Genomic DNA, 26,762 nt, shown 5'->3' on the forward strand with positions numbered 1-26,762 from the left:
CAACACTGTAGGAGGGTTCCCTTTTCTCTACACCCTCTCCAGCACTTATTATTTGTAGACTTTCTGATGACCATTGTATTGACAGATGATTTGTAGACCATTCTGACTGATGTGAGGTGATACCTCATTGTGGATTAGATTTGCATTCCTGTGATAATTAGCAATGTTGAGCATCTTTTCATGTGCCTACTGGCCACCTGTATGTCTTCTTTGGAGAAATGTCAATTATGGTCTTCTGCCCATTTTTTAATCGGTTTGTTTTTTGCTATTGAGCTGTATGAGCTGTTTGTATATTTTGGAAATTAAGCCCTTTTCAATCGCATCATTTGCAAATATTTTCTCCCATTCCGTAGGTTGTCTTGTTTCGTTTATGGTCTCCATTGTTGTGCAAAGGCTTCTAAGTTTGATTAGGTCCCATTTGTTTATTTTTGCTTTTATTTCACTTGCGAAAGGACACGTTTTGCTGTTACTAGATGGAGATGGTTTGAAGTCATTGTCCTCTTTCCTCCCTGTAGGAAAAATGCTGTGACCTTTGTTTCCTCAGGCAGGCTAGAGTGGTGACAAGTTGTATAAACCTCACAGAACCATTCTTGGCCATCTTTCACAGTGCCTTGTTCTCTAAGCAGAAAGGAGGACACTGCTGGTGAAGTTTTAGGATGGAGGTAATAAGGTTTGTAAAGCACTTATAGTTCTGCATCAGTATTTGGGTAGTGGTTTATATAGAGCAGTGAGTCTCAACCAGAGATGATGGGTGTTTACGAATTCTCTGGTGGTTTATCCAAACTACACAGACCTGCTGTACAGCACAGGGAGCTCAGTTTGGTGCTCTGTGGCGACCTAGATGGATGCGATGGGGGTGGGGTGGGAGGGAGGTCCAAAAGGGAGGGGATATAGGTATACTTATAGCTGATTCACTTCATGTACAGCAGAAACGAACACAACATTGTAAAGCAATTATACTCCAATAAAAAAAAATTAGAAATGAACACAACATGGTAAAGCAATTATACTCCAATTAAAAAAAATTAGAAACAAAAACAAAACAAGAAACAAACTACACAGACACTTGTAACTGTCATATCCAGGAACGTATCAGATGTTCAGGAGTAAGTGTATGTTTCAGAAAAGCCCCACAGGTAATTCTTACCCTACCCTCTCCTACTCCACCTACTGATGCAAAGGGGAATGCATGTAAACACTGCTCAAAGATACAGAGAGTAGAGTTGAAAAATATAAACACTGGAAGCTAAAGGGTTCAGGACAAAAATAAACAGGAGGCACTATTTCTCAGATGCATCTTTTCCTGCAGTAAAGCATCCACTGACATCCCTAAATGTGGCTTCCCGGGCATCAGCATAATATGTACCTCTGGCAAAGACAGCTCTTTGCCAGAGGTACATATTATCCCCAAAGCTTGGTAAATACAGCTCTGAGCCAGAGCAGGGAGGCTCTCTTCCTTGTGCCACACTTGGTTGGCATGGCTTGGGAGCCCAGTGATGTAATGTGTAGTTTCAGCCCGCCTTGTTCAGAAATCCCAAGCAAACAAGTCCTCTGATTTAAAGGAAAATAGCAGCAATTATTTTCAGTAAACTGTTTAAAAAAATATTTTCATCCTTTTGGCATCTTACAGACATGTCTCTTGTAAGCAGCAAATAGTTGGATTAAAAAAAACATTCTTTTAACTGATTGTGTAGGATATGTTTATGTACTATTGACATATATGTTATACATATTGAATGTATGTAGCATGCGTCCTATTATTATTATTCTTTTGCTGTTTTTGTCCCCCCTTGTTTTTGTTACCTTTTCTCTCACTTTTGGCCACCTTTTGAAAAATTTTGATCTTTTCCTGTTAGTTTGAAAGTAACATACTTTGTTCCTATTGCTACTAATTCAACATACATACTTAAAGTCTAAAATTGATCAATAAGTTTCATGACCTTTTGACGATTCAAGTGCTGTAGAACACTCTGAATTCCATTTACCTTGCTCCTGAGTTACGCTATACCTGTAGATTTTAAATATTAATTTAAACCCATAAGACATCATCACTGTTCCACACAGTCAGTTTTGTTTAGTTGCCCCATATATATTTACTACTTCCATTGCTCTTCATCCATCTCTTAGAATTTTCTTTGGGGAAGGTATGCTAGTGACAACCTTTGAGTTTGGTGATCTGAAAATGTATTTTCATTCTTGAAAATTATATTTCATGGGAGTAGGGTTCTACGTTGGTAATTATTTCCTCTTAGGTCATCGTGTTGTCTCCTGGCTTCCACTGCAGCTTGTGGCATCTTAGCTCCCTGACCAGGGGTCGAACCTGGGCCCTCAGCAATGAGAGCACAGAGTCCTGACCACTGGACTGCCAGGGAATTCCCACAATCTCTTTTTCTCTGGCTGCTCTTAAGACACTTTCTGTACTATTGTTGATTTGCAGTTTCCTATAACATGTCTGGGTGTGGCTTTTTAAAATGTATCTTGCTTGGGATTCACTGAGCTTCTTTAATCTTTCACTTGTTGCTTTTCAACAGTCCAGGTAAATCCTGACTGAACCCTCAGATCTTGAAATAGAGCTTCTACCCCATTTTCTTTCTTCTTCTTCTAGAGCTCTGATTAGACATACGTTAGGCCCTTCCCCTCTCCCGTGTTGCTTACCTTCTTTTTGATTTCGCCCGTTTGTTTTGTGTTGCGTTCGGAATAATTCCTTCTGACCTGTCTTCCCTTTGGTTCCCTCTATGGCTGTCTAATCTGATAATCTGTTTCTGTATTTTTTATTTATACAAATTCCATTAATCCCTTTTTCAAATCTGTTATTAAAAAGATTTCCTATTCTGTGTAGCTTCAAGCTATTTCATTAACAAAAATATTATGCATATTTTATAATGTCTCATAATTTCTGTATCTGAAACTTTTGGATTTTTTTTGTCACTCTCATTCATGGTGTCCTGTTTCCTTGTGTGATTACTTTTTGAGTTGCTCATTTTCCTTAGAATATTATTTTGGGAATCCTTTGAGGCTTAGGATGAAACAGTATCCTTTCAGAGAGGATGTGCATTCTGTCAAGCATTTAGGGAATTCTCCCAGTCCAGTTTAATGTAAATTTACAGCTTGAGGTTTTTGTAACATGTACGGGGTGTGAATTTGGGTTGCAACTAGGTGAAAGGGCTAGCTTGCAGTGACAGTTTGTCAGAGGTTTTTCTTAACTCGGTCTGCCCAGAGCTAAAGCAACTTTTCTTGCAGTGCCCTAGTGGTGTTGGGGTAAAGGTTTACTCCTGGTTCACCGTCATCCAGAAGTAGCCCTTTGCAGGACCTGCTTTATAAAGGGTCTCTGATTTCTGTTCACATGTCCTGTCAGGCCCTGGAAACTGAAGCTCATAGTCCTGAGGTTTGGTAGATGCCCCGGGACAAAAGTACCTTCCGTACTTGCTTCTCTATTCCACATCCCATTTTCACTTGGATTTTGACCTAGTCATTTCTTACTGATCTGTTTGTTAGTTCAATACTAAAAAAAAAAAAAAAAAAAAAAAAAAAAAAGGACCCATTATTTTTTTTTTTTTTTTTTTGCGGTACGCAGGCCTCTCACTGTTGTGGCCTCTCCCTTAAAAAAAAAAAAAAAAAAAAAAAAAAAAAGTGACCCATTAGTTTTTGTTGGTTTTTAGTGGAAGGCAGTCAGAATTACCTAGTCTGTTTACATTTCTGGAAACAGAATCGTCTAGTTATAAAAATATGGAGAAAGCTTTTGTCAAAAGTTTGGTGTTGCTTGGTTTACAGAGAAGATTCTGTTTCTCCATCTGTAAAAGAGACATTTAAAATAGCCACCAATTTTGGAATCTGCATCAGTGAAGTCTGCAGAACCCCTCGTGGGTTGAATTAAAATCATATTTACTTACTTTGCCTTGTTCCAAAAACAATTTAAGGTGATTAAAACCTTAAAATTTCTAAGAGCACCACAAGATGTTCAAATAAAGAGGGAAGGGCATTTGGTAGAGAGCACCCTTAATCTCTGCTCTGCAATTACAGGCATACATCATTATTTTACTGCACTTTGTTTTACTGCGCTTGTTTTTTTTACAAATTGAAGGTTTGTGGCAACCCTACATGGTCAGATGATGGTTAGAATTTAGCAATAAAATATTTTAAAATTAAGGTACGTACATTCTCTTTTTAGACATGCTACTGCGCACTTAACTGACTGCAGTATAGTCTGAACATAACTTTTACAGGCACTGGGAAAGCCAAAAGTTCATGTGACTCGCTTTATTGTGATGTATGCTTCTTTGAGGTGGTCTAGAAGAGAACCCGCAATATCTCCGACGTCTGCCCATAACTAGGAGTTCTCATGGTGGATGGAGTCTGTGTAGCAACCCCCTTAAGTTATATGCAAATTGTTTTATTTGCAAATGAGAGTTTTTCTCTGAAGAAGGCCCACAGCTGTAAGCACAGTCTCAGAGGTCTAAGGTCCAAGGAAATTTATGAACTACTTAAGTACATACAAGGAAATCTTAGGCAAATAATTTATCCTCTTTATATGTTAGTTTTCTAACCTATATTTTGATGAAACAAACACTTCATGAATTTACTCTAAGGGTTTTCCAAAAAGACAGTAATATGTGAACATGCTTTGAAAAAGTTATCCGTGTTTAAAAAAACAACTTAGTAAAACGTTCTACTAGTTTCTTTTTTGTTTTTTAACACTTATTTAAGTGTTCAGGGTACTACAAAGGGTACCAAAACACTGTGGAAAAGTGTTCATCTTAATGACATTTATTCAACAAACATTTAAATGTACTGAATGCAGGAGATACTTCTATATTGCCTCATGCAGGACCCAGAACCATGGATTGTAAGAGCTGTTTTAGAAATACACTCAGTACCTGTGGAGGCCAGAGGAAGGGCATGTGGGGTGGGGGTGGCAGATGAGCGAGTTGTTGCATGATTCTTGGGGGTGTTACCACCTAACACCTAAAATGAGTTAGTCAAATGCTGCATAAGTAAGGAGAGGAGTGGGGAAATGGTGTGATGTGTGTGCACGTGCAGGAGTGTGTGTAGGCAGAGCAAGTAGGTGATGCTGGCACAGAAAACAGAGGGCAAGACATGAGGCTGCGTGTGTGGCAGGGGCCAGATCAGGGAGGGTTTTGTGGGTTAGGTTGGATTCTGAGCATTATCGTGGGCTAAAGACAACACCAAATGCTTTAAGCAGGGGACTGAAATGATTCTATTTTGTTAGAACACTTTTTTGGTAGTACACAGCAGCAGTGGGAGGGGGCTAAGGATGGAAAATCTAGTTAGATATTTTTTGTATTGTTTCAGGAAGAGATCTGTGCGCCTAAAGTGGGAGTGGGAGAGAAGATAGATTATAACATTATTTAGTAGGTAAATCAATAGGAATGTGTAATTGAGGACATGTGTAGGGTAATGGAGAGGGAACTCTCGCTCGGACGGTTGGTTGAACCCCCAAATGAGGTAGAGAATCAGAAGGAATGTGATAAGTTTGGCCTTGTCGTATGTGAGTAGGTATCTGGGTGGAAATGCATCACAGAAAAGTCTGGACTAGAGAGAGAAATGCGCAGAGGCTTGAGTAAACAGGTGATTGCTGAGAGCATGCGTGGCTGAGATCAGCCGTGATAAATATGGAGATAAGTAGGACATGCCAAACTTGAAAAGGTAAGTGTGTGAACAAGAGCCCCAGAGAGAGAAGGCACCCGAACTGTTCCAGCACAAGATGAAGCGGTTTCAAAGACTGAATCACTAACAGTGGCAAATGCAGAGGAGATCCTCTGGTAAGATGAGAACTAAACATATTCGTTTGACAATCAGGAGGCCTCTGTTTTGTTTAATGAGGGATGAGAGAACCAGATGGGAGATGAACAGCAGGTGAGGCAGTAAATGGAGAGGACGTGTACACAGAGTTTGGATATGAAAGGGAGAAGGGCGACTAAGCTGGTGCTATCAAGGGAGTGACAGGAACATGTTTGTTGGCTGAGGAGGAAGGACTAGAAAGGGAGAGGATGAAGATAAGAGTTGCTTTTTCCCAGGCTCAGAGTTCAGGCTACTTAGGAAGACCTAAAAAGAATTAAATCTGTAGTCAATCCATCAGGAGGGCTCCTCAGCCCAACAGCTGATCCATCCATCTTAATAAAAACTACAGAACGTCTTCCCTAGTTTACCTCAAAGAAGTAACAGCTCAGTAGGCAATTACAATAATTAGATAAGAAAATAAAGTAAGTCAGGATAACTATATTTTTAATAGTATTTTGCTGCCAACCAAAGAAAGATGCTTCTTTGGGATGAACGTAAATCAATGTAAACCAAAATTGTATTTTTCTGCAGAGATTATGCTATAAACTGGGAGAAAAGTCAATTGACAGCTTATTCTACTCGCCAAGAGAACAGTATGAGCCCTGAAAAGTGGTAAGAAGATCCTTTGTGAATATACCAACTAAGTCACCAAGAGTCCTATACACCAGTAAGGTGAGGGGTCAGTCAGCCCACGTGAGAGCACGCAGGCAGAAATTCTTGATTACCAAGGACCCATTTTCATGTTAGTTAAAAAAAATTTTGGTGAAGTTGGTAATTTGAGTGTGTCTAAAATTCCATTCAAGAATATATTTCTCTTTGCTGGAATAACAAATAAATAAGTTTTAATGGAATGAAGAACTGTGAACCAATTAAGATAGAGTTGTCTCCGGGGGGGTATAAATAATAATTAGAGAATCTTCTGAATAAAATAATTTGAGGTGGGAATAAGCTGAATAAGAGGTGACCGATTTTAACTGGCGCAGAATGCTTTGGCTGGTTTCTTTAAAAAACAAAATGTGACTCTTAAAACATTAAAAACAAAAATTCAAAAATGTATTTAAAGGCTGGAACACTGGGGCCTATGTCAGTTGAAAGGGGATGCTGCAGCAAGCTAGCAAAACCAAGAAATTTTAAACCGAGATTATTCCTTCCTTCCGTCTATTCATTAACTCAACAAATAGTGCTTAAGCATCTGGTAAAGGACATCAAACCTTTGGCAATACGCAAAGCACTTTTTAATCAGTTTGTCACTCGTCCACGCGTGTTTGGACCCTTCCAGGAGGCGGAGCTCCTCCTCTCGCAGGCTTGCCTGCGTCGGCGGTCTCCACTGTCTGATCCCTTTGAGGCTCACACCCCTCCTTGTTGCTGCCCCCTGCTCCCTTCCCTTCATTCACTGAACACACTGCCACCTGACTTAGTTTTCCTCTCCACTACGACTCTGGATGATCTTAATGCCCACCCGTCCAATCCACTTGTCTTTTTAGGCTTTGTGATCTTGTTTTGTCTCCAGTGATCTTCCTTAACTTCATGTAGCCACTGCAAGGTCATGCCTTGGATCGTACTACACCATGAACTTGCTCTTCTCAGATCACTAATCCAAGCATCCTGGTCTCAGGCTAGCATTTTCTGTCCTTCCCAAGCTGCTTGCTCAACAACTCCCAGTAGATCAGAGCTGTCGTCAGACTGTCCATTGGGCTGTCTGCTGTCTTCCCAACACTGTGTGTTGCCTTCATGTCCTTACCTATTGAGTGTAAGTACCGTAGGACCCTTTTTCAACAACTCCATTTTAATAATTATTCGGTTATTGTCCTTTGTTCTACTCAGACTTATCTGGCAAAACTCCAAGTTATCTCTATTTTCTGCACGTCTGTACCTAGGCATCAGGGTGTTACTAGGGAGGGCAACAAAAATAAAACCACAAGAGGCAAATTTTCAGTGTAAGTTCTCAATCACCAACTAGTTGGGGAACTACAGAATGGTGTGGAGGACCCAACACCTCTGGGCACTTTACTCTCCACAATAACTGTTTTAAAACTTGCATTTTCAACCATCTGCCCTGGTCTCAAATTTCAGAGAAAACCAAAGCCTGCATACGCACTAGCCTCTCCTTTCTTCTAGATTAAAAGCACTCTGTCCATCAGAAGCCAATCCTTTGTACCCCATCCTCCTCCACCTTCTTTGGAACCCAATACCATGCTGATTCCTTTGACTCTCTGGTCTTCCACTTCTCCCTTTTTCCTGGGTCCTTCTCAGAGATAAAGCAGTACCTAAAAAGGGAAAGGGAGATACACTGTTGCCTCATTCTCTCCTCCTTCACACTTCCAACATTTGGGAGCTGTGTAAGGGTAGCTTCTTTCTGACGTCTACCTCCTCTACTACCTGGAAGGGCATGTCTCTAAGCTGCCAGTTATTTCCAGGAGGTCAAATCCAATAGATGCTTTCAAATCCCTCACTCGACTTGATTTCTCAGCAGTATTCAACAACTGTGCAAAAAAAAAAAAAAAAAGGCCTTTCCCTGGGCTTCCATGACTTTCCTCCTCCTGGTTTTCATTTCTTTAGCTACTGCTTGTCAGTCTCCTTTGCCTGCTCATCTGCCACTTAAAACTTTTGAGAGTGCCTATGGTGTTGCCCTGGGCCCTCTTTTCTTTATAGCAGAGATCCGCACTTTTTTTTTTTCTTTAAAGGGCCATATAATAAATTATTCTAGGCTTTGTAGGCCATAAGGTCTGTCACAACTACTCAACTCTGCCACTGTGACATGAAAGCAGCCATGAACAACAGTTTAACTAATTGACATGGCTCTGTTCCAATAAAACTTTATTTACAAAAACAGATGGTGGGTTGGATTTGGCCTATAGCCTGTGGTTTGCCATGCCATACTCCATACTCTGCCTAGAGAAGCATCCTCTCTTGAGTCTCCAGTGACCATCTATACATCACATTCATATCCAAATCGGTATCTCCAGCTACCTAAAATCCACATTTAAATGTCTTAAAGGCATCTCAAATCTTACCTGAGGAATTGTGCTCTTTGCCCCCAAATCTGATCTTCCTCCCATGTCCTTAGTAAAAGGCACTGCCATAGAGTGCACAAGGCTGAAAGTAAGGCATCCTAGATGTTTCTCCCTCTTTCATTCTCTAATTCTTTGAACTGGAAGAATACCTAAAAAAGGTAACTCTGTAAATGCCATTATTTGAAGCACACAGTCAAATTTAACATTTCACTAATAGAGCTAAACTTTATTTCCATGTTTATTACATGTTTATCTTTGATGTTGAATACATATTAGATTGATTTAACATACAACTTGGGAGAAAAGCTGACATTCTCCATTAGATGGGTTAAAAAGGAATGTAAAACTACAAAATACTTGTTTAAATTTGAATTCTAAATTATGGCAAACAGAACAATAATTACCTTGCCATTTTTCTCTTTCTAGTTTTCCAAGATGGATTTCATTATAAAATGTTTTTCATAACAATTTATTTCAAGAAAGGAAATAAGGGATAATCATTAAAACCATTTTACTTTAAGTATAGAGTACAAATAAAGAGTCTTAACGCAGAACTCCTATCTCCTATTTAAAATACAAATAATACTTCAGGATATTATGACCTGAGGGGGACTGACTGTTGTAAACTGCATATCTAATGACTTGAGCAAACCCACACATGCCATTTGCTTTTGTCTGCAAGAGTCAGGCTAATTTAAGGGTGACACAACAGAGTTCTACTTGGTATCTATGTCACCCAGTTGCTACTCAGAATGGGGATGGCCAAATACTAAGTGCTTACGTGATGGAGATTCAGGATTAATCAATTCCAAGTGGCTAAGAGCTAACAGAGTTAATCATTCCATCCCCCAATCTATGGCCATGTACAAATGTACAGATTTTAGCATTCACTGAAAGTTTTAAAATAAAACTCCTCTAGATACTCTGAAACGGCTGAAATTCACAGTGTATAAAGATTGTTATCTGCAGTATAATTACAGTGTTTCAGCAAAATCAAAATTATGGGTGGTTATCAAAGTTGTTATTGGTAATAGTTTCTTTTTCTTCTCTATAAGCCCCTTAACATATTTTGTGAAGAAAGGTGTGTTCTTAATACTCCTACTCTTTACTTAGATTTAAAAAATAATAAATCAGCTTAAAATTATTTTCTACCAGGGATTACAGAATGAAAACTCTTACTAGAAGTGTGAATGATGCCTACTGTTCTCATTAGACAGGTGTTTAGAATCATCTGCAAAAACCCATATTCTTAATAATAATGCTTATAAAAGATGTATAATAAAGATAACTCGCTTCTAATTAGATTACTCTAGTGATAAAATATTTTCTCATGTAACTGTTTAGGCCAAATGATTTATGGCTTTTCCATTTTAAAAATTTCACTTTTAATGTCATGTTGTTAAAGCTTTTCTACATACTCTTCTAATATCAGATTCTTAAATGAGAAAAGACAAACAAGCGAAAAACTCCGTCTCAAGGCACACTCCTTTTCTTACAACAGGGTTGACACACTTTTCTGTAAAGGGCCAGATAATAAACATTTCAGGCTTTGTGGGTCACAGGGTCACTATTGCAATGACTCAAGTTCTGCTGTTCTTGTGAGAAAGCAGCCATAGACAATATGTATTTATAGAAAGAGTAGTCCGAATTTGGCCTGCAGGCCACAGCTGGCCAATCTCTGCCGTAGAACAGAAAGGACATCTAAAAAATCCTGGTCTCTAGTCAAATGTGATGACTGACTCAGAATCTAGCAGTTTAATCACTCTAGAACACGTTGATGTTGAACACCGAATTCAGCCAACTTTCCGCTTCTGGTTCAGATTATTCAAACTCATGTCATCATACTTTTCATTTGGGATAATTTATCTTCATTTAAGAACTTGCCTGAGCATTATTTATTGAGGGATTCAGTTTAAAATTAATAAATGATGTCCATAAAACTGAATATCCAATTTAATTTTTGAAAAAAATGAAAAATATAACAGAATCAAAACATTAAAATAAGTACACTCACTACCCATTCCAGTAATTCATTTAAGTCATATCAACTATAGAATAGGAAAAATAAATTCAGAAGTGTAATTACTTTAAAATACACTACTTCCATTTCTGTCAGTATTTTACATTTATGTATATATTCTAGACTGTAAGCAGAAATTCTCTCTAAAAATCTCCTTAAAATCTTGAGGTGCATATTAGAGCCACAGGCAATATCTGACATATAAAATTGCAGTACAGGCCTTTCAAATTTGGCATTTCACTGGTACAATACAATGACCAACGTGTATAATCACTGTACAGTGCCTAGACATTCCAGTAAGAACCATTATTTTCTTTAATGTAGAATGATTAATACATATTCTACAAGGGGCAGTGAGGTTTAGTAATTCTATTGGGTATGTCCTGACATAATTTTCAAATTGTACAATAACACAAACCGCTTTGTTAAGGCCATGTTTTATTTGCTGATTAATGGACAAAAGGCAATGTAATTTATTTTCAAGTATTTTCTTGAAAGTCTGTGCTCATAAAAATCATGAAAAGTTGGAAAGACTGTTAAATCACTGAAACTTTAAATATATCTTACACAATCTTGTTTGTACAAAAATACAAGTTAAATATAAACATAAAGCAATCATGGTAATTTTATGCAAATCTGTTTTATGTGATCTTCAGTTATATATAAAAGTTTCTTGGTTCTGTTTGTGAAAAGATCAATACCAGATTGAATTACTATCTATTGGCAAAGGGCCCTAAAAAGCTTACTTTAGCAATTATCTTTTACATGGTTAAGAGCATGTCCTAATTTGAGATCACCTAAACACTGGAAAAAAGAAAAAATGAAAAGGGCAGTATGTCCATAAACCAACAAATAATGTGGCTGTAATGTATCATAAAACACAAAGAAACCCCACACATCTGTACAATAAACACTGTATTACATACTCACACACACAGGTGTATACGTGTGTGCATGCACGTAAACACACACACACGCACACGCAGGCACGCACACACATACCCAGTCATAAAACAAAGCCTAGTGAGGTGTTGCTTCCAGTTCGATATTCAGCTGTGCATTTTTTCTTACTTCATCAAATGAATAGCTTTTTGTCACCTTCCCATTCTTGAAGACAGTATGGAGAAGATCCTGCACAAATATAACAATATTAAAATTTAATGATATTAGACTATCAAACAAAATTCTTAAGTAATGCTTTGATGAATGAGGTTAGTCAAATACACAGAGCTGATGATAGTGTTCAAATTATGATTTTATTCACAAAGAATGCTGGTAGAGCAGGCATGATCTAAAATGGGATGTAGAGATATTTAACTTTTATGGAAAGGAATGATCTGAGTAGTACGTTCTTAAAACACTTTTCCTTAAAGGAAAAATGAAAAAACCTAGTTGACCCACCTCTTTTTTTTCAGGTGGAAGATGCCTACTGCTTTGGTTGCCCAGAACTATGGCTGTCACTGATAAGCATGACTGACGGATCAGAAAGGAAAGCCTGCCAGACCTTCCCTCATTCCTAGCCAAGACTCAACACCAATTAAACTTCTCAATTTGGAATTTACTAAACTTTCTAATCACGAGTTTTGGCCTTAAAGAAACAAGCAAGCAAACAAAGCCAACACTAAAAACAAGCAACCAAACCCAAAACAGAAACATAAATATTGATTTCTTGACTAATGCATAGCCACTGATTTTAAAAACTGTGTATATTCCAGAAGTCACTGATACATGTAATCCATCTGATCCACACAAGGATAAAACAAAGACAAATTAAGAGAATTAGGGCTAAATTCCCTTTCGAGCCTGGTAAAGCCATTCCTGTCTCACTAAGGAATTATCTGCCTCTCGTTTCTCTTGAAAAATCCATAGAAGTAATCTACTATGCCGAAGTTTTCCATCTCATTGGAAGGTGAGGAGCATACAACGTTATCTAACATTTTTGTCATTATGTTTCCTTTTTATCCTACGTTTCTTTTATTTAAATTTTTTTTTTATGGAGGTATAGTTGATTTACAATATTAGTTTCAGGTGTACAACATAATGATTTAATATTTTTAGATTATAATCCATTTAAAGTTATTATAAAATATTGGCTATATTCCCTGTGATGTACAGTATGTGTAGTTTTTTTTCTTTCTTTCTTTTTTTTTTTTTGCGGTACACGGGCCTCTCACTGTTGTGGCCTCTCCCGTCGCGGAGCACAGGCTCCGGACGCGTAGGCTCAGCGGCCATGGCTCACGGGCCCAGCCGCTCCGCAGCATGTGGGATCCTCCCGGACCAGGGCACGAACCCGTGTCCCCTGCCTTGGCAGGCGGACTCTCAACCACTGCGCCACCAGGGAAGCCCATGTAGCTTATTTATTTTATACACAGTAGTTTGTACCTCTTACTCCCCTACCCTGCCCCTACTCGCTTCCCTCTCCCCACTGGTAAACACTAATTTGTTGCCTGTATCTGTAAGACTGTTTCTGTTTTGTTACATTCATTTGTTTTATTTTTTAGATTCCACATACAAGTAATAACATACAGTATTTGTCTTTCTCTGTCTGACTTATTTCACATAGCCTAATACCCTCCAGGTCCATCCATGTTGTTGCAAATGGCAAAATTTCCCTTTTTTTAATGGCTGAGTAATATTCCATTGTATATATGTGCCATTTTCTTTATCCATTCATCTGTTGATGGACACTTAGGTTGCTTCTGTATCTCGGCTATTGTAAATAATGCTGCTGTGAACATTGGGGTGTATATAGGTTTCAAATTAATGTTTTCATTTTCTTTGAATATATACCCATGAGTGGCATTGCTGGGTCGTATGGCAACTCTATTTTTAGTTTTTTGAGGAATCTCCATACTGTCCTCCATAGTGGCTGTATCAATTTATACTCCCACCAACAATGTAAGAGGGTTCCCTTTTCTCCACACCCTCTCCAGCATTTGTTATTTGTAGACTTTTTGATGCCATTTTCCCCGACAGGTGTGAGGTGAAACCTCATTGTGGTTTTGATGTGCATTTCTCTAATAATTAGCAATGCTGAGCATCTTTTCATGTGCCTGTTAGCCATCTGGATGTCTTCTGTGGAAAAATGTCTGTTCAGTCCTTCTGCCCATTTTTAGATTGGATTGGTTTTTTTGATATTACGTTACATTAGCTTTTTGGATATTTTGGATATTAACCCCTTGCCGGTCATATCATTTGTAAATATTTTTCCCATCAATGTAGGCTGTCTTTTTGTTTCATTGATGGTTTCCTTTGCTGTGCCAAAACTTTTAATTAGGTCCCATTTGTTTATTTTTGCTTTTATTTCTTTTGCCTTGGGAGACTGATCTAAGAAAATACTACTATGATTTACGTCAGAGTGCTTCGCCTATGTTCTTTCCTAGGAGTTTCACGGTATCATGTCTTACATTTAGGCTCATTACTGCTTTTGACACATTTTATATCTTTTTTGTTTTGTGTATCCCTGAATTACTTATTGCAAATATAGGTGATTTTACTGTTTGTCTTTTAAACTTCCTTAGTATATGCTTGATTTGCTACCTTTACTATATATCTGCCTTTACTGATGAGGTATTTCCTTTTGTAATTATCATGTTTCTAGTTACAGCATTTTTCTCCCCTGTTTAGATTACTCCTATTAACATTTCCTGTAAAGCTGGCTTGGTGATGCTGAACGTTTAGCTTTTGGTTGTCTGTAAAACTTTTGATATCTTCAAATCCGAATTAAAACCTTGCCAGGTAGAGAGTATTCTTGGTTGTAGTGGTTTCACCCTGTCATCACTTTAAATATACTGTGCCATTCCTCTAGTCAGCAGATTTTCTGCTGAAAAGTCAGATTATATAGCCTTATTAGAGTTCCCTTGTAAGTTGTTGCTTTTCCCTTGCTGCTTTTAATATTCTCTAATTTTTGCCAATCTAATTACAATGTTTCTTGGTGTGGTCCTCTTTGCATTTGATCCTTTTGGGGCTCTCTGTGCTTCCCCTTCCCAGGTCAGGGAAGTTTTCAGCTACTGTGTCTTCAGATATGTTCTCTGCCCCTTTCTCTCTCTTCCTTCTGGGACTACTACAATGCAAACGTTAGTTGCTTGATGTTTTACTAGAAGTGCCTTAAACTGTTCTCATTTTTTAAAATTCTTTATTCTCTTTAGCTTCAGTGATTTCCATTACTTTGTCTTCCAGTTCACTGATCCATTCCTCTGTATCATTTCATCTGTTGATTCCTTCTAGTGTATTTTTAATTTCAGTTATTGTATTCTTAATCTCTGGTTCTTTATATTTTCTGACTTTTTCTTACAAACTTCTAAACTCTCACTCTGGTTAGCCACTCCTTTCATGAGTTCTTTGATCATTTTTAAGATATTATCTCAAACTCTTATACGTGGTAGGCTGGTTATGTTTTCTGACCTTTGAGAAGTTGCCTTTTGTAGAAGTCCTCTGTGTCTCAGCAGTGAATCCCTTCTGGTCACCAGAGCTATATGCTGCTCTAGGGCTCCTCCTATGTGGGTTGCTTGGGTCCTTCTGTTGTGGAAGACTGACTACAGCAGGCAGTCTGGTAGATGCGGCTGGCCCCCAGTCTCGTTGGTTGCCAGGCCTTGTGTGTAGACTGCTCGCGGCTGGTTGGTGGGGCTGAGTTATAAGGCTGCTAGCTGTGGAACCCTGGGGTGGTCCCGGGGCTAGTGTCAGCCCACTGCTGGGCAGAGCCAAGTCCTGAGGGCTGGTGTCAGACTGCTGGTAGGTAGGGCCAGTTGCTAACAGCTGGCTGTGGGGTCCAGGGGGTCCTGAAGCTTGTGTTGGCTTGCTAGTGAGTGGGGCTGGATCCAAGAGCAGCTAGCTGAGGGGCCCAAGGTGTCTCCAAGGTCAGCTACTGGGTCTGACTCAGGCTCCTTTCAGACTACTGCTTCTGCCCTGGGTCTCAAAGCATGTGTAAGTTTGTGTGTGCCCTTTAAGAGTAGAGTCTCTATTTCCCACAGCCCCCTGGGTGTCCCGAAATAAGCCCTGCTGGCTTATCTTCCTGGTGCAGGACCTGCCCCAGGCTGGAGAGGCTGAGGTGGAGCTCAGATCCCTCACTTCTTTGGAAGAACCTCTGAAATTAATTATACTCGTCTCCTGTTGATGGGTTGCCCACTTGCAGGTGTGGGTCTTGACTATACTGTGACTCTGCCCCTCTCACCTGCCTCGTCATAGTTCCTTCCTTATAGCTTTAGTTGTAGGTCTTTTCTGGTAGATTCTGGTCTTCCTCGTCAGTATTTGCTCTGTAAGTAGCTGTAATTTTGGTGTGCCCGTGAGAGGAGGTGAGCTCAGGGTCTTCCCACTCCACCATCTTGAAACAATCTTATCTGTCCTTGTGTTGCTTCAAATCACACTGCTCTTGCTGTGACATTTTCTTTATGAATTTAATCTATTGAGGAAAGGTGGTTCCTATTAAATCAAAGGGTCTAGATGATCATAAATTGAGTAGTGACTCAAATGTTCTCGAGTATCACTCACATACTCTTAAAATCAATGCCTTGTTTTACTCATAGTTATGACCATGTCTAAAGTGACTTTTGTCCACGTGTGATAAACCAATTCGGCAAAGTCTTGGTAGTACAAGAGTTAAGTGAAGGCTATGCAAAGAACTGTGTAACAGGCTATATAAAGGAATCTAATTCTAAAAGTTTTAGGGACTTTTACATATTTTTCATTAAACAGAAAAATCATATTGGATTAATTCTGGCTCAAAATCTTAAAAGAATATAATAAAAGTAACGTAAGCAAAATATGTGATGTGGTATAAAGGATCAAAAGTTAAAAACATCTAAAGTAATAAGTTAGTGTGTTTATGTTTAGTGTAAACCCTCCTCTGAGAAGATGAATATTCATGAGTAATTCTCCTCTCAAAAAGAGTATTTTCTTTTTCAATCTGGTGGCTTAAAAACAGAAATTTTATAACTATTGAGTTCAGGAATATAAGTGTACTTTTGTATGTTAACGAGCAAAGAGACTACTTTAGCATACTATACATGTTTCTAGTTTGGTTGACTAAAATCAGAAAACTTGGTTAAGTCTAGGTTTCACCATTTATTAGTTATATAATCTGAATCAAGTCTCACTGTTTTCACATCTTACACTACTAAGATAACGTAACTTGCCTTTTTTAGTCATTAGAGCTGCTGGGAGAATCAAATGAGACTAAAGAAAACCATCTGAACTGGATTCTATTGTTTTGAAAAAGGGAATTGTCTTTGACAACATTTTAGAATTTGGATAGCCCTTCTTTCATCTAATAAAATTACCAAAGTTTTACTATAACATAAATAATAGCTATGAGTAGTCTACGAAGAGCATCCTTTAAGTATTCTTAACTATTCCCGTTCAGAAACGATTCACTGCTAATTGGCAATAAGAGTAAGATCAAATACATGCAAACTTACTGAAGCTCATCAATCACTCCCTGCTGGTCACTATGTAGAAAACCATAATGTTTTTTGGAATGTTACAAAATATTTCACCCAATGTATGTAAAAGTCTCGTATTTACTATCTAGCCATTTCTTGTTTTTCATCATATTTTGGAAGGCTAGGTCAGCAACTGTAAACACTTTAAATAAAACATAAAAGCTTCCTTTCTTAATTTGAAGAGTCAACCTACTACTGTTTAAAAAACAAACCAAACCAAAAAAAACCCAAATCAGCATAGATACATACATGACCATATTCTTCAAGGTCTCCTTTTCCTTCCTCAAGTGTAACAAAATTCCCTGCTGGTGTCCTATGCAAAGATAATCGGCCTTTTTTGGACCTTTTGTTGGGATCAGCAACCGGGTCCTTGAAGACATTAATCTGGAATCCAAATTAAGAAAGTTGGAGAAATACAAGACTAATCATCAGAAATGTTAACTCAACCCCCATTAAAAAAAAAAAATGTGTACCTAATTTATATAAATTTTAAGGCACTTTGTACGTATAATTAAACCAATCCACACCTGGCTTTTAGAGACAAGAGACTCTAGCCTGTTTTGGAGGACAGAGTCCTCTGTGATGAAGAAGGTATGAACAAAATCCAAATCTTGGATATCCTTTCTTACCAGTGTAGTATACTAATACTCCATCTGTAGTAAGTCTCTGAGGTTAATTCAACAATGTGACCCTTAAGGCATCTCCTTTTGTATTATGCCTTGCCCTTAAACTGATCTAAGTATAGCACATGTGTGTTACTGAAAAATCAGTCTATATGTCAACTCAATTATATAATCTGTGGCAAGGGAACGAGGAGTTTACTACGATAAAGCCTTTCCTATTTCATAACCTTTTCCCTTTTGTTACTTTTTATTCTATTACCTTGTTACTCTCAGAAGCAAAGAAGACCTAGAGAACCTAGAGACCTAGAGCACAATGTTTCAGGATCAGAAACGAGGAAGCAACTGGAGATGGTTATAAAAAGAGAAGCAGAAGAGGCAATCCCAGAACTCGCCAAAGAAAGATGGTGGTGAACTAAGGTAGGGAACCAACCCATGTGTTCTTAGGACCCCCTACACACACGCTTTAATACACAGACTCTCAAGAGCTTATGAAGAGTTAGGGAGACTGTTGTTCAGCTGCTTGCAGCTTGGATTCCCTTGTTTTAAGGCTACCAGAACATGATTCTAGTAACACAACTCAAACGTCATAGTTCACCTTCCTAAAAAAACATTCTTTGACAGTGTTTACATATTTGCAGTGTTTACATACGTGATGGCTAGGTTAGCTGACATTCTCGTTCAAATATGGTCAACTTTTTGATTCAAAGGTATATACTGAAGTAATGGAAATGAATTGACCTGCATCATCGCTCTTAAATAATCTCTCATTTTCCCAAATCTCCATTTTTTCCTGAAGTCAAGTTATCATGCCCTGTCTCTTTTCCTTCTTTGTTTCTGCCTCAAGGTCAGGGGTACCTGACAATACAGTAACAGTTCAGGACCATATTATCCTTGGACTATTGTGTTCAGTAAGTACATTCAACATACATACATAAATATTAACAACACAAGAGTAAAAGTTCAATGACATACCCCAAGGCCATTGGTTACAACATAACTACATTTAAAGGAACAATTCAGGAGATCTCTTGTTAACTTCTGTAGCAAAGCTCCACCAGAACCAAAGGAAACATTTTCTATGCTCCATTTTTTTTGCTTCATGCCTTCCACAATCTAGATTAAAAATAAGATATAAGTAAATAAATTTAAGCCAAGTAACTTGGAAGAGGAAGGAGCTAATTTTCCATGAGCCATATTGACGAATAAACCATCCAAAGCTGTTTTATAACACAGTAAATAATGAGATAAGAATAAGGTCTACACAAAGTTACAGTCCACTCTTTTCTTTTAAAAGACCCACCAACCCCAAAAAAGGGCAGCCCAAGGGATAAGTGTAGAAGGAGGGTATTTCATTCAAAGTTCCTGAATTTGTGTTGTAGTCACAGTGACTGTGGTTTAGGTTGGGGGAATGGAGGAAGTGAGAGGGAGAAAAATAATAGCTATAAATACCTAAGGTTACTCGAGTCAACTCTCATCTACCTCTTGCAGTTACTGCCCAGATGCCAGAAGCACAAGCAATGGGGCCTGGATGTTTGCCCCAAATTACTAGATTCTAGAAATGACACTCCTCATCACTAATAAATCTCAATACATGTTATCACATGTCATATGTAATGGGGCATTTAAAAGTCAACGGATATTGGTGGTAAAACAGTGTAACACACCCTCTCCTGCATAACAGTTGAGACACTGGCAGTCATCTTACTCTGGCTGGTACTCCAGTGCCGTAAGCAAAATTATGAACTGACTGGGTGTTAAGATTTATCATTGGATCATTTTTGGGAGAATGATCTAAAAGCCAGAAAGAGAGACCTATATGAACAGAGTTCCAGCAACTAGAATAGTTCTTTCAAGGGACACATAATTTAAAAGTTACATTAATTTATTAATCTACATTATTATCAATATCATTTGTATTTCTTTTTCCTAAGCAGGACTTATTTACCTAGCATCTGTCTTCTTATTTAACATATTCCATCACTTTTATGGTAGAAGGTGGCAAATAAAATTTAATATCCATTTTTAATTTCATAAGAATAGTCGAAAGGAAGTAACTGGCACGTCCCGTTTCATGTTATTTAAACAGAACTTTCAGAAGTGATCAGAAAATCATAAGCAAGTTTAATAGTTTTAAGTGAATCATTAATATAAATTTGCCATATTCCTCCCAATACCAAAAGTCTCAAACTGACCTTTTATCTATGCCTTATTTTCAACCTTGCAAGACACAAATAGATAAACTCCAAGGACCTTCATCTTTTAACAAGCCCACACTTAAAAAAAAATCTCAGCCATCTAATTCTCCTGGTATATGTCAGGAATCAAGATGGAAACATATACAATTTATTTTAAAGTGATTCCTTAGGCTGTACATAAACCCAGTCTCATGTCTTTTATTATTATACCTGAACCCAAAAGTACTCAAGGGCCCTGAATTCAGATTTATTTTTCACTGAACTAACTGTAAACTAAGTGTAACTAAAATAATAAAAACCTTATAAAACAACACAAAATTAAGGCATGTTCTAAAAAGTGAATTTCAATACAGAAGAAATACAAGGAGTAGAACAAAAAAATGGAGGAGAAGAAATGGAAACAGATAAAGATGGAGGGTAAGGAGATTTGGGTAAAATATAAAGAGAAAATAGTTTCAGAACTGTCACCTGATTTTAGGTAAGCCTCAGAAGCACAAGGAGGAGTAAATCACAAAGAACAGTATCACCTAATGTCATATCTCTGAATTTTAGGACCAATTTCTTTAAGATATTCTTCCCATATAGCTTTGCCAACAGTTCATATAGCTTTGCCAACAGTTGTGAAATTTAGGCAATTTAAAGTTTAAATGAGTTTTTCTATTAATGTTACAGGAAATTATGGAATTAGAGTAAAAATTACTTTTTAAAAATATTTGCACATACAAATCAGAAGGAAATCTGACTAGACATAGCAAAAATGCTATATGAATTTCCTTTTCTTGCTTCTAAAGACTTACTTTGACCCACCTCCAGTAGGCAGAAAGCTGGTAGCAGGTATTACCCCCTTTAGGTAATGAGCGCATCCACATTAACACCAACTATTCATTCTCTGACCATTCTGTTTAAGGTTTCACCAATGCCAGAGAATATCTGTCTCAATATTTAACTTCTTGATCATGGAGTTTAAAAAAAACAAGGTTCAAGTTCTGAACTGATTCTCAACTTTAAAAATGCATACACATTTTCAAAGTTTATTTAGAAAAACAAAAAGAAAAAAAGGAAAGCCAAAGAGCTTCAGTTTTTAAAGGGAAGTTCAAATACCAGGTGGAACAACCGAACTTAAAGAGCTGCCCCTAAGAACAAGGAAGGGTAGGTATAAGCAACGGGAAGCGCACTGGGCTAATGCGTATTCTGATATACAGTACCCTGCCCACATTTCTTCATCTGAAAGGGGGATAAGTATGTGTGAGGGTACCTGCTACAATGGAGGTATGCGTACTAGTTCTTAACTGATACCAAGGTCAGAAACCTTCAATTCAGCTGAGTGACAGGACAACTGCAATTAAACATGCCAGCTGAGATTTCTATGCTCAGGTCTTCCTCCTTGCTGCAGATTTTTCTGCTGTTTCTTCCTTCCTTTTCACATCAAAGCCTTAGAAGAGCTGGGGAAGTTTCCACTTTTCTTAGGCAAGGCAGTTTGGGAGAGTTGATAGAAGAAACCTCATTTCTGTTATTGCAAGACATCTATTCCAGACATCATTTTCAAACTCTAAATGCATATTGCCACAGAAGTACTGATAGTGATATGCAATAGTTCTTACTTTTATTTATTTAGTTTTTTTTTTTTTTTTTTTGCCCCGATGTCCCCGACCAGGGGTGGAACCCTTGGCCCCTGCAGTGGAAGCATGGAGTCGTAAGCACTGGACTGCTGGGGCGGTCCCAATAGTTCTTTCTTCTAAATTAATCTTTGGAAAACTATTTATAATTTGGGTACTGACCTTAATCTAACCACACTGAACTCTTTCAAACAGAAGATTCCATCTGAAACTATATACATTAAAATTTCAGTGCTTTATAGTAGCTGACAGTCTACAGCGTGGTATCGCTGATAGTCTTTAATTTTAATACCCAAAATACTCCATAAAAATTGAGTTCCTTAGAAGCTTATCCGAGAAACAAAAGAGGAAAAAGTTTTAAGATAGCATAAAACGTACGCTATCTGGCTAATAAATCTAACAGTAATAGTGGTAACAGTCAATGTTAAATTTAGAAGAGGTGACAAACCATTCAATAATTTTTGAAAAAGCACCTGAATATCGTTCAAGTTTCACACTGTCAGAGTAATATGAAGCTCCATTCTATTAAAACTGAGACCTATTTGTACAGTGTCAAGACTTTTTGTTGTATATACAAAAAATATTCCTTGACTGGCATTTTCTTGTTTCCTAGTGACACTTCTTTGGGCTCATCATCCAGGGCGGCCAATGAGGACTGGCAGTATGGTTTGGCTGGTACTTCTGTATTTTAAGTTAATATATTTTAAATATACTTCTATATTTTAAATTTTAAGCACTTAACAGAAAAGACATAAACCATCTTAAACACTTATTAACCATCTTAAGCACTTATTAAAAGAATCACAGCTGTACTTACATTATTAATGTGTTCTTTATCAAACTAATAAAAAGGAGTTTAATTATAAGGATTGCTTTATTGAAACTTTTAATATAAAATCCGTACCTCTTGTAAGGTATTAATATCCACTCCATCCCCTTGAATAACTCTAAGATAAGGTGGCAGCAACTTGTAGCCCTTTGAGTTCTCAGTAACAGGGAACTTCTTACCTAAAATATCCAAAACCTGTATGGAAAAACACACACCCAAACACAAAATAACTAATACTGAAAAAAAAGTGTTAAAGCTTTCCAAAGTTTAAAAAAAAAAACAAGATTGTTAGCAAAGCAAGGTCAAGAATATAAAAATTAATCAAATTAAATTTTACAATACTATGTATAAGCCTTCTAAAATTTTGTCTCAATTCCTTTTGATTATGTTAGAAACAGGCATGCAATTTTCTACCAAGTCAACTTATACTGTAAAGTGGCTCAGAACACAAGTAGTTTTCCCTCACATTTTTCAAATTAGATTCAGGAAAAAAAAACCCTTTAACATTAGGAGCTTACAGTGGTAAATATAATATTTTTCAAAGGTATATATAAAACAGCATTTAAAAAACATGATTATACTTTTGATTTGGATTGTTTTCTGCTTGTGCCCAATAATTTAATTTGTCTGACATAAATAATTTGTCTGAAACGAATCCACCTGAATTACAAAGTTCAAAGAAATCATGATACGCAGATAAAGCTGGAAATGAAGCATATATAACCCATAGTTTCTCTGAGGTGCTTCTCACTTAACAATGACACCCATTTTTTAAACCAAATTGCTTAATATGCCAAGTTGTCCCACTTATTCATTAACTACTGCAAGTTTGGGAGCAGCTGAAATACCTCAACACTGACTGAAAATTTCTCAGAAAGCTTGGTCAGAGATTCCAAAGATCTACCCAACAATCACTCCCTTTTCCTAAATAAATTGGTTTAAAATTCTAACAATGAAAACATTCCATACTGATAACTTCGTTGATTCTTGAAACTAGGTTTGGATATTTTTATTAGGTAACAGGAAAAACATGCAACCTGTTCAGTTTGCTAAAACCAAATCTGTTCATATTTCAGGCTAAGATCAGACCTTCAGATGGCCTATTTACTTAACAGAATAGGAAAAGACCTCCTTGATTCTACACCCCACTTTCTTAAGGGGTAATTCATCACCTAATCATCAGCTGGGAAACAGTGTGGTAAAGAGGGAAGGTGATAGCCACAAAGACCTATGTTGGATACTTGGCTTATTTTACATGTCATGTGACCTTGAGCAAGTCTGTCTATAAAAAAGAGATTGTAATATTGATCATAGATTTTCACAGAGATTAAATAATGACACAGCTAAAGCAAAGCACACACAGCACTATACTTTTCTAGTAGTAAGCATCAATAACCTGCTCTTATTAGTGCTTTTCAAAGAAGGTAAACCAAGTCCTAAACACTAAAAAAAATGCAACAAGGCTATATTGAGAATCAACAGTATCTGTAAAGAATCTCTACTTGAAAACTATTTCCAAATTATTTTTATTCCACATTACATTGCACATATTTCTTTTGCACTAAAGCCTTCAAAGGTACAGCAATGATAAAGGAAAAAGAAAGAAACCACAAACTTGGTAACCAAATCACAGGACTGGTTAAAATGGTAACACTATTAATTAATTTTGAAGGTAAAAAGAAAAGAAAATATCTGTTCAACAGTACTTAACTGTTTCTTTGACAGTATATAAATAATCCATAACTCTGGATATCCTTTCTCTGTTATTAATGCGTGACCTTGGGCAAATCTATTACTCTCTGGGTTGCAACTCTAAAGTAAGGGGACTAGTCCAGAGAGTTCTGAAATGGTGTGTGTATAAATGAAATTAAAAGTAGTGTTGATGCAGTTGGTCTATAGGCACTTTAATAGTCAACTTACGCATTAAAATTTACCTTTAATACAGTGTCAAGAGGATTTCCAGAATCAGGTCTGATTATTAGTGGTGCCTCTGTACTTCTTGATACTATTAAATGTCTTAGATCTTCACCCCAGATTTTCTCACACGCATTATAAATGTCATAGCTATCGCTGACCACAGATACAGGCACTGATGAAAATTGTGTTACTATATGTTCAAAAGCATCTTTTTCATGGTCCTTCCCCCAAGCTGTTATGGTACTAGAAAACAAAATGAAAATACAGATTTACTTAGGCAGACACATTATATGTTCCTGAATCATATCTCATGTTTACTATACTACACCTTCAACACTGCAGAGAAGGTGAGTGATTTAGTTTAATAAATGCACATCAAAAGGTTAACTGAATATCTGAGCCAAACCACTCCTTGGCCAATTTTTAAGACTATAAGTAATCTCATTCCTCTCCAATAGTTATTTAAACTCTTAAGTCGTGTTCAACCAACTATAAACTACATTATTTTCTTTTTTAGCATTCCTGAACCTACCTCCTGAACCTACCCATTTAAAATGAGTGAGCTAAAAAGTACCTGCTGCAGACACTTTCTACGTTACACTGAGATGTTAGAAGGAATGAACACATACTCCCATTATTCTGCTAGGCCATGCAAGCATCTGGCTCCCTTCTGTGCATTTTCAAAACCATATACCAATAATAGTAGGGACACATTTTATCTTTCTTACATGTCAAAATCTTACACTTAAAAGCAATTACTTAGGCAATTATTTATACTATACCATGCATAGATATAGTAAACTAACTCTTTACCTGTTATATCTTCAATTGGCCAGTAACAGGTAGTCATTTATTTCACTTACAGATTATCCACTAGTACTTAATATATGCTCCGGGAATAAGAATTATAATATTTAGTTTCAGCAAAACATAATTAAGATGGGAAATAAAGCATGTGAGTTTCTATTAGGCAAGTATTATTACAGTGATTTTTACACTGTCCTCAATAATGGTGTTTCTTTTTGAACAGATTAATGACATGTAAAACCTAAGTACTCGCTGGTTAACCAATATATAAAAATTTTTTTAAATTCTTAAAGAAAACTTCATAATGAATTTTAGAATTGTTACCATTTTCTCATGCCAAGTAATTTTTCTTTCTCCCTAATTTGCTAGTCTTTGCCTCTACCCCATTTTCCGAAGTAAAATGATGGAAAGTAAAACCCCCCCATTCATTTAACCCCATGCAGATATAAGATTATCTCAAAACTGTTTGAAAAGTCATACTAATTTATTTTTGAAATTGTTGTTTTATTCTTATTTTTTTTCTAAAGGACTGAAGTAAATAACTTTTCTTATGCTGGGGATGGCAGAGCATGCACATTTCAGGGGTGTAAAGACTTAGCTACCCAGAACTACTCTCATCTGAAATGGAGAGATAGCATATTTATATAAAACTCATTTTACAGTGAACAAAGTAGCTATGATGCCAACTCTCCACTTAATGCAAGTATCTGCAGGCTAAAGGGAAAATTAAGACATGGATAAAGAGAAGCCCCTTCTTCATATCAAGAATTGCTATGGTCCCCTTTATAAGGGAGAGAATTAAGCTCAAAGAGTACCAACACTGGAGAGCTTTGCAATGTAAGAACAAACTCTTAAGAGTTAAGAGGTCACTGTTTATTCACTTATTTTTTACTAGCATTGTATCAATACAGTCAAGTAACTCTGCTATTTGTGTGTATCACATCTAGCAAACTTAATGGTTCATTTTTAGTCTTTATCTTACTTGCTTTCTCTTCGGCATGTGAACTTTCCTGAAGCTTTCTTTCCCAATGACTTCAATGACATCTCCCATGTTTTGATTTTTTTCCCCATACTTCTATGGGTCCTCTTCAGTTTCCCCTAGATGCTCTCCTTTCTCAATATGACCTGGGGCACTGGTCTCTCGCTACACCTCCCTATGTGAAAAACACTCAAAGCTTTTAAAAAATACCTTTGTAGTGAGAGTTTCCAAAATCTGTACCTTAGCCCAGGTTTTTTTTTCCTGGAATACAGATCCATTTTGTTAGGGAGGAAAATGAGTTTCTTCATCTCATCATCCCACAGACATTCCCCATAGCACCCTCCACATAATCTAATCATAATTAACATCTAGGGCTTCCCTGGTGGTGCAGTGGTTGAGAGTCCGCCTGCCGATGCAGGGGACACGGGTTCGTGCCCCGGTCTGGGAAGATCCCACATGCTGCAGAGCGGCTGGGCCCGTGAGCCATGGCCGCTGAGCCTGTGCGTCCAGAGCCTGTGCTCCGCAG

The 26,762-nt window shown here is 37.4% G+C and overlaps 1 protein-coding gene across 1 annotated transcript in view; it reads right to left on the minus strand.

Annotated features, from left to right (window-relative positions):
- Positions 1 to 8,601: 8,601 nt before the first annotated feature.
- The window catches only part of NAMPT (nicotinamide phosphoribosyltransferase), a 40,308-nt gene continuing 22,147 nt past the window's right edge, over positions 8,602 to 26,762 (minus strand). The window contains exons 7-11 of the mRNA XM_007453335.1: positions 24,468 to 24,693; positions 22,609 to 22,728; positions 18,866 to 19,006; positions 17,520 to 17,654; positions 8,602 to 11,964 (exon numbers count right to left, since the gene is read on the minus strand). Of these exons, the coding sequence (XP_007453397.1) occupies positions 11,854 to 11,964; positions 17,520 to 17,654; positions 18,866 to 19,006; positions 22,609 to 22,728; positions 24,468 to 24,693 (733 nt within the window). The 3' untranslated portion in view covers positions 8,602 to 11,853. The remainder of the gene's footprint in view (positions 11,965 to 17,519; positions 17,655 to 18,865; positions 19,007 to 22,608; positions 22,729 to 24,467; positions 24,694 to 26,762) is intronic.

This window comes from Lipotes vexillifer, unplaced genomic scaffold (assembly GCF_000442215.2).
Source record: "Lipotes vexillifer unplaced genomic scaffold, Lipotes_vexillifer_v1.1 scaffold192, whole genome shotgun sequence".
In the NCBI taxonomy this organism is placed as follows: domain Eukaryota; kingdom Metazoa; phylum Chordata; class Mammalia; order Artiodactyla; family Lipotidae; genus Lipotes; species Lipotes vexillifer.